This window comes from Coffea arabica, chromosome 7c (assembly GCF_036785885.1).
Source record: "Coffea arabica cultivar ET-39 chromosome 7c, Coffea Arabica ET-39 HiFi, whole genome shotgun sequence".
In the NCBI taxonomy this organism is placed as follows: Eukaryota; Viridiplantae; Streptophyta; class Magnoliopsida; order Gentianales; family Rubiaceae; genus Coffea; species Coffea arabica.
The window spans coordinates 8,006,144-8,014,798 of record NC_092322.1 but is presented as its reverse complement, the minus strand read 5'-3'; the positions used below and the strand labels follow the sequence as shown (position 1 = coordinate 8,014,798).

Below are 8,655 nucleotides of genomic sequence, written 5' to 3'. Positions count from 1 at the left end.
TCTTCTTCATTTTGACAACTAACATTGGAGGGTGTAATGTAAAATCATGATTATTCGATATGGTAAGATCTGGTAGACGTTTACCAATTGCAGTCTCCTCGAGCTACGTTTCCTTATTTATATTGGTTGCGAGATATTAATTCATCCTCCTTAGTTTTGTTATCTATATTTAGGTTCTTGTTATTTTCTTGGTAGACTTTGCACATCATGGCCATGCACCTCCTTTAATTTTCCGCCCCCATTGGAAGTTTCTGAATGCCATTTGCTTTTAAAGTTACTATGTGAGAAGCATAACATAGAATCCTCTACCAGTGCCTTTATTTTTTTTGGGGTAAAGAAGATTCATGTACTGGCTGCATCATCCATCGAATTCCACGGAATCTTTGTAAGGTACCTGTAGTATTGGAACACCTCTGGCCAGTATCATATTAATTGTATATTTTATCCCCTTATGAGCGGAGTTTTAATAAAGATAACAAGAAAAAAACAACTGATTATCTTTCACCATGAATCTAGGTAGCAGGTGGTGTTGTATTAATTTCTTGCGTTACTTGACTTGTCGCCATCAATCACAATTTTACAAATGGCTTGGCGTCTCCTTTTGCGGATTCTCAAATGAATCTTGATTAAATGCCAACCATTGATTTGTCCTTAGCCAGCACAATATATAATATGTTGACATATCTCTGCAAATTTCCTTACTTTTCCATTTGATTGAACCCTGAAACTTGGTTCTAATATAATTGTAACCGAAATATATTATCTAGTGCAGATAGTATATATGATAATTACTATCCTAATCGTAATGTTACATATGGAGGGCTTGAATATTGATCTACCGATTTTCAACATTTTTTTTTCCAAAAATTAAAAAAAAAATTGAGAAATGAGAATGAATCTAACAGACTTTGGAAGTTAAAAACCGACAGCAAAGAATGTTAAGAGATTCTGTATAAGCCCAAAAAACTTAGATCATTCCAATGCATAAACTTATCGACCTTGCAGACTTTGTAACTCTTATGTATTTTACACATCACCATTGGAGTTGAAATTTCCAAAATTTCCCTTTTCCCATCTCACTTTGTTCTTCCTGAATGGCTCTAGAGAAGGTTACAGCACTACCTTCTGGGCTCAAACCAGGCCCGCCTTACCCAGACTGGCTAAACAGGGCAGACAACGCATGGGAGCTAACTGCAGCAGCCATGGTGGGACTCCAAAGTGTTCCGGGGCTTGTGATTTTGTATGGCAGTATGGTCAAGAAAAAATGGGCTGTGAATTCTGCTTTCATGGCTCTTTACGCCTTTGCTTCTGTCTTGATTTGTTGGGTGCTTTGGGGCCATCGCATGTCTTTTGGGACCGATATGACTGCCATATTAGCCAAGCCAAATGAGGCCATGTCCCAAAAGTATCTGCTCGGCCAATACAAAGAATATTTCCTGCCTAATGCTGACTATGTTTTCTACCAATTTGCTTTCGCTGCAATTACTGTTATATTGCTGGCAGGTTCATTGCTTGGCAGGATGAATTTCTATGCCTGGATGTTGTTTGTCCCGCTATGGTTAACGTTGTCTTATACTGTTGGGGCTCATACAATTTGGGGCTCTGGATTTCTTGAAACTCGTGGCATTATTGACTTCTCTGGTGGTTATGTTATTCATCTTTCTTCTGGTGTTGCTGGCTTTACTGCAGCTTATTGGGTACTTAAATCATCTTACTCTCGATATTTCTATCTTTTGTTTCGTTCTGTTCTCTGCATTCTATGTTTTCATGCAACACCTCACTTATTAGGCACCATTTCAAAAATGACAAGGGATCAAGTCTTTGGCCTTGTTCTCGTTTGCTTTAAATCTTGCAAAATCTGATTGTGGAAAGTGATTATAGAGAATTATCAAAATCAGCAAAAGCTAATTTTTGGTAGATTAATACTTGTGCTAATATGATCACTGGGGATAATTGCTAGGTAGGACCGAGGCTTTCACACGATAGGCAACATTTTCCACCAAACAACAAAATTCACATGCTGGGAGGTGCAGGGTTCTTGTGGATGGGATGGAGTGGTTTCAATGGTGGATCACCGCTATCAGCTGGTCTTATTACATCACTTGCTTTCCTAAATACCCATCTCTGCACTGCTACTAGTGTCTTGGTATGGCTTTCAATGGACCTGATTTACTATAAGAAGAGCTCGGTCATTGGGGCTGTTCAGGGAATGATCACTGGACTTGTATGCATCACCCCAGCAGCAGGTTTGGTGTTGCAATAATTCTAGTAAAAATTAGTTTGATGGTATGATTTCTGCTTCATGGTACTAACCTGGTACTGAAACTCGACATCCGAAGGTAACATTGTGATTGCTTTGGCAGGAATTGTGGACACATGGGCAGCAATGCTAATGGGGGTCATGTCTGGCTCAATACCATGGTACACTATGATGATTTTGCACAAGAAATTAGCATTTTTCCAGAAGGTTGATGATACTTTAGGCGTTTTTCACACTCATGCCGTGGCTGGTATCCTTGGAGGACTTCTTTCAGGCATCTTTGCAAAGCCGAATCTACTAAGGGACTTCTACGGCTCTGGTACAATCAGTTATGGTCCAGGATTTTTGTACGGTTTAATTGAGGGGAAGAAGCTTGAGGGTTTTTATCAATTGCTCTATCAGCTTGCAGGGGCAGCTTTCATTACTGTCTGGAATGCAGTAGTTACTAGTTTGATCTGCATTTTAGTTAGTCGGGTTGTAGCTCTCAGGATGGATGAAGATGACCTCGAGGTAGGAGATGATGCAGTACATGGAGAAGAAGCGTATGCTTTGTGGGGAGATGGAGAGAGGCATCCTCCCCCCCTGAAGTTCAACATGACCCCAAAAATCCCTTCATTTTGTCGAAGGCACTAAGAAAAGCACATAAACTGTCACTTCTTGCCTAAACCTCAGCACCTGTGATTACAGTGTGATATATTCTCTTTGGTTGTGCCAGGACGCCAACACAAGTCCCTCTACCGGCTTCACTCATATTTGCACATATAACTTGCTATAGAATCATTGCCTTTCGCAATATTGGATCAAGAAATGTAGTTACTCAAACACTTAACTTGGACACATAAGAGATGCCCTCTTTCTGTCTATTATGTTCTTCTCGGTGAAAATAATAACAATTTACAATACCAGCGTCATAGAAGTGCCAATTGCTAAGTCCATTTTGGTGTAATCAATGTAGAATATCAGTAGCTATTACTCTCTTTTACCGTTTGTGGTTATTTGAAGTTATATTTTTCTTCGTTTTGTTTGGAGGTGGGGTTTGTTCTATAATGGCAGGTAAGTGCAATATTAATCACCTAGCATTGATCAGAAGATGATGTTTAGGAGAGTATTTCCCCCGTTTTGTGTTGGGGGTTTTTTTTTTTTTTTTTTCAAACAGTGGTGGATATTAGTTGCTAAGAATAACATTAACATACACTCAGAAAATTTACATTCTCTCCGGAAAAGATATAATATTTCAACTTTGATAACAATGATCACAATAGACAATTCCATTGAGGGAGTGTTTTATGTGAGAATTCAAAAGCTGTACATACAAAACCCTATGTATTGACTGATGAATCCAGTCACTGTAAATTCCTGTAACGATTTACTCCAGCTGACCTGCGTGCAAGAACTCTGGGGCTTTATTCAGGCAAGCAAGACAGCTTACAACATAGGACAAATATCTTTATCTGTCGATGGCAACATATAGATCAACAGCATAGTCAGCATTTAATCAATTACTTGTTTGAGAGCTTGATATACGCAATATCAACTGGTTATAGACACAGAATATGGAATAAGCAACCATAAAGCATACCTTAAGAAAATGAACTAACTCCCGTACTTTGATTTGCGAAGCTTCATGAGTTTGTCTCTCCACAGGGCTGAAAAGACAAGTAAACGTTAATTAAACAGGCTAGCAGGTACGAGTTTAACTATAAATAACAAGTATAAAACGCATTGTAACGCGCTCAAAATTAACCAGTAGAGACCGATGACCAGTATACTTCACCAATGAGAAGGTTACATAGTTCCCAATATACCTGCATCACCGTATCTTTCCTCTTCGGCTGCCAAATTCATGTTGGTCAACATGTTTAGTTCTTCAGAAAGTAAATCTGGGCCATCCGCAGGGCTGCAGAAGATATATTTAGATTCAGAGACAACTGAGCATGTAAAGTTAGGAGGGCCTTTAAAACAAGTTCTTACCTGTCCATAGATACATCAAATACAGTTTTGGTGCTCATTCTACCCGCCCCGTAAGAAAGTCTAGTTGCATCTGCTAACACAATCTGTTTATTTACATATATAGGGGCCTGCATCCATCAATTTCTTTGTCAGCATAACAGTAATAGTTGAATAAGCAAAATATAAGAGATTATGCAAGTAAACACTTTAGGAAGACATTATGCAAGCTTTTCAGCAGAAGATGCACTGATGACTTGAATAATGAGCTATCATTTCTACATCAACTGAGGATACAATTATTCTAGTTAGTCAGCAGAAGATGCACTGGTGCCTTGGAAAGTGAGCTATAATTTCTACATCAACTAAGGATATAATATGGCATATAGTCCAGAAATATGAACAATAGAATTCATCTGAGACGATGAACCCTAAAAAAACTTTAAATTATCAGCTTAAATTGAGGAGGGGAAAAGCATGACCAGGTGACTTGAATTAAGGGAAAAAAAAAAGGCACCTTCTGGGTAAAGCAAAGGTTATTATTAAAGACCAATATTCAACTTTCAAGAGAGTGTTCTATTGCGGATAAAAGAGTTGGGAATACAATCTTCAACCTAGGAAGTCTTCATGCACCCCATAAGAGGATAAACTACAGATTTCTGGTTTATCCAAGGATAGGCTCCAAAATACAACATTGGATCATATAAACAATGACATCATCTATCTTTGCCAACCAAAAAGCTTCCAAAAAAATAGACTAGTGCTGCATTTTGTTTGTTGACCAAAATAAATAGTACTCCCTCCGTCCCACTTTGATAGTCTTATTTTCCTTTTTTGTTTGTCCCAAATTGTAGTCCACTTTCCCATTAAGAAATATAGTAATCTTTTAAATTGTCTAAAATGCCCTTATTAAATATCTTGTTATTAATACATTGTTATTAAATACTAACCTACTACATTGAATACATCGAGTTTTTCCAATACTAACCCATTAGCTGTAACTGATATTAATTGGCACTCTTCGTGATTAGCATAAGGGTATTTTAGGAAATTATTAATCTAAATTTATGTTTCCAACCAAATTAATTACACTTTCTTAATCTGTGTGAAAAAAAAATCAAGACTAACAAAACGGGACGGAGAGAGTATCAAATAATCATCCAAGTATTTTTGTCCCCTAAATCTTGCAGGCATACTGGGTCTCATAGATAATGAAAAGCATACCTTGCATCTCTTTGCAACATTGATGGCATCAGAAGGACGTGCATCTACACTCAATATTTTGGTTTCCCCTGGCTACACAGTTTGTCAAATTTATGGTCACTTCAACCACTCGCCATAATCAGATTTTGCCTGTTAAATATGCTTCATATATACTTTCTACGCACCTTGTGGAAATATATCCTCGAAAAGTATATATTACCTACTCTTTCTGTGATCCTCACTACTTTTGCCTGTAATTGGATTGTTAAGAAACCTATAAGCAAGAATATAACATAATAGCAGGATGGATCAAATTTCACAAATAATACATTAACCTTAGTATAAAACATGATTAGGAACAATGGTGACAAAAATGAAAAGCTACTTAAGCGATATAACGACATTTCATCGGCAATTAAGACCAAAGTCCGCAAAAAGATGAGGATGGAATGGTGTAAAGGATGTATGTGATTTTTATCAGAGCCTGATGAAATGCCATTGATCTTTTGCATTTTTACCTTCATTTTTCAGTTCCTCATTTATCAATTTTATCTTCTTTGGAGAACAGAATATATGTTATTGACCATCTCCCTTAAAAGTTGCAACTGCCTCGCAATTACAGAGGATTCATTTTTAAGTGTTAGCAAATTTTATCAAAGTAATTAGCCCTTCACATGCGTAACATTTAGCACAAATAATCAACAAAAATGAAGCAAATAGAACTTTCACTAATTTCAAAAGAAGAATCTTAGACCTACAAGTTTGATGATAGATATTGCAATCACCAAGACAAGGTATGCGGAACTATCAATATTTAGTTTCAAATAGTAATATGCATAAGATTATGTACTTACTTCATAACCAGAATTTTCCATCAAATTCCTTACAAGTTGGTATTGATTTGGACAGTCCTGCAGCAGGCTTGTCATTTAGCAACAAAATAAAAAGTAAACAACTACAAGTTCCTCTGTAAAAGGTAAAAGAGTACCCCTGCATCATCCTCATAAAAGCTTTGTATGAGCTTCTCAACCGCACTTTCCCCTGAGGTGGAATGGTACTGAAGGTCAGTCACATTTGCTGCACAAATATCCAAATGCAAAAAGAAACCAGAAGAGAATAAGAATGTATACCTACAATGATTGGCAAAATGAAGTCTCCATCACAAGAAATCTTGAGAAAGATGGTTGGACTCTCAAAACGTCGAAGAAAACCTGATCCTATAGGATGAACTTGAGATCTAGGATCCTTTGGTTGAATAGAGAAGGGACCTAAGTGAAGAGATGGTTGCCATGTCCTCTCTTCTTTAAACCCATGCATACGCATCCGATGGTGACTAATAGTTTCTGCACTAATAATAGAAGACATGTAAGTTATGTTACAATGAAGCATGGTCAGGGATGCAGCCAACAAAGACACCAATTATCCCAGTGTTAAAACGCATCATGTTCAAATGCAATAATCTGCTCAATCCCACATCTTTCACTGCCAAAACAATCTGAGCACACTGCAGCGAGGGAGAATCAGCTCAAAGTTTGCACCTTCTTAAGTTTGGGAAGGTTTACCTATGGACCTTCTCCCTTTGAAGTCAAGTTTCAAAACAACATTTCAAGCTCATTTAGACACCTCCATTAACCCCCCCCCCCCCCCTCTTTCTCTCCCAACACGCACACACCAAAAAAAAGTATCATAAAATGAAAGCTGGAATGCCGTACTATTTGGAAAGATTTTATACATCAGGTCACTGACATCCTTAGCAATATACCAGTTAATCAATCCCACTAATACTGACCACGCGGAAATAAATCAATTCAGCTGCAGTCTTAACTGCAAATAAACATATCATTAATGCGACTGAGATTCGCAAAATTTAGTCAAATAACAAGCTGCAACCCAATTGAATTCACCTTCCAAAATTAGAAGTCTCCGTCAAAAATATGAACTTGAAAAGAAAGAATAAAAGCAGGGACTTTGAGGTAGTTAAACCTGAAATGAGGAGGATAGCTTCAACATAATCGTCGTCGTCGTCGCCGCCATTTTTCTTACTAAAACTCCCCAAAGAAGACATACACCATACTCTGCGATTTAATTTAGATTTTCTTCCACTAATCACACCAGAAGAATGCGGCTTTGCAGAATTTAACGTCAATTCAAAAGAAAATTGAATCCTTAAAGAACAACAATGCGAGCTCCAAATCGGGCAGCGGCAGAAATTCATCTGATCCGTCCAAGAAGCTCCGACGCCAGCTATAGACCGGAAATTCAGTTGGGTTCCGAGCATTGTCGGAATCAGGCTCACCGGTGCTGTTCGATTACCGTCACAAATAAATTATGTCTACTTTGGCAAATTATGTCTACTTTGGTACGCATCAATTTTGCAGAGGAAAAACAATGAGGAGAAAACGACGTGTTGATTAGGATTTTGCAATGAAGAGAAAATGAAAATGAAAGATGGGGTTTTAGAAGAATATGCATTTATAGGAACAACATCGATGAAGGGAATTCCCACATTAAATCGCCTGAAAATTAAGATAAGCGTAAGCTTAGTTATTGGAGTCGTATTGATTAAAGTATAGAAAATCGATAGTACTTCGGAGTAAAATGAGAGATTTTTGATAAATCTGAGGTGGATTCCCCCATCATTTGTTGCTTGTAACGACGTTTCAAAGTAAAGGTCAGGCAGGGCCCTAGGCAACCTTTTGTCCATTACTTTTTTGGGGTAAATTTTTTGTTTTGACTTGATATTTGACGTGGCATCGTCTTCACTCTTCTTAACAATCACTAATATTATTCAGATTCATTTGTCCAAAGATGATCCTATAATCACTTTGATTATAGTCAGTTAATCCTTTAGTATGGCTTTGTACCCTAAGAGAGAGAGAGAGAGACACACACACACACACACATTATATTGTCCCTATTTTGAGTAAACAGAATTATACCTTCAAATTAATTTTATATGGTTAAATGGTGAAATAAGTATTATGAACCTCTTTATATTATTGTATTAAGTCCAATTATTTAAAATTTAAATGATTGTTATTACTAAGAAATCAATTGAACGAATGATTTCTTATTTCTTTTTGGAAGTATAAGTGAAAATTTTCGAATATGATATTTCTCACTTATATTTCCACTCTTAAGTATACAATCCTCTTCGTTTTATGTGCTTAAAGAACTAAACAAACTTTTCCGACTATTTGATAGTACCCCACGATAACAAGCCAATTGAGGGTTGGAGATTATTT

At 37.1% G+C, this 8,655-nt stretch overlaps 2 protein-coding genes across 3 annotated transcripts; one reads left to right on the top strand and one right to left on the bottom strand.

Annotated features, from left to right (window-relative positions):
• Positions 1-258: 258 nt before the first annotated feature.
• LOC113699471 (ammonium transporter 2 member 3-like) lies at positions 259-3,160 on the top strand. Its single transcript, XM_027219842.2, has 3 exons — positions 259-1,697; positions 1,961-2,246; positions 2,364-3,160. The coding sequence occupies exons 1-3, from the start codon at positions 1,095-1,097 to the stop codon at positions 2,891-2,893; spliced, it is 1,419 nt and encodes a 472-aa protein (XP_027075643.1). The 5' UTR covers positions 259-1,094; the 3' UTR covers positions 2,894-3,160.
• A 303-nt stretch (positions 3,161-3,463) lies between these two features.
• On the bottom strand, positions 3,464-8,093 carry LOC113697947 (bifunctional nuclease 2-like). Of its 2 annotated transcripts, none has more exons than XM_027217574.2 (10): positions 7,394-8,093; positions 6,541-6,753; positions 6,399-6,451; positions 6,265-6,321; positions 5,596-5,661; positions 5,432-5,503; positions 4,232-4,338; positions 4,066-4,157; positions 3,840-3,906; positions 3,464-3,640 (listed from the first exon to the last, which is right to left on the bottom strand). In XM_027217574.2, exons 1-9 carry the CDS (start codon positions 7,686-7,688, stop codon positions 3,854-3,856), a joined length of 1,008 nt encoding a protein of 335 aa, XP_027073375.1. In that variant the 5' UTR covers positions 7,689-8,093; the 3' UTR covers positions 3,464-3,640; positions 3,840-3,853. The 2 variants fall into 2 exon arrangements, with proteins under 2 accessions (XP_027073375.1, XP_027073374.1); XM_027217573.2 differs by having other exon boundaries at positions 3,464-3,711; positions 7,394-8,092.
• Positions 8,094-8,655: the final 562 nt, after the last annotated feature.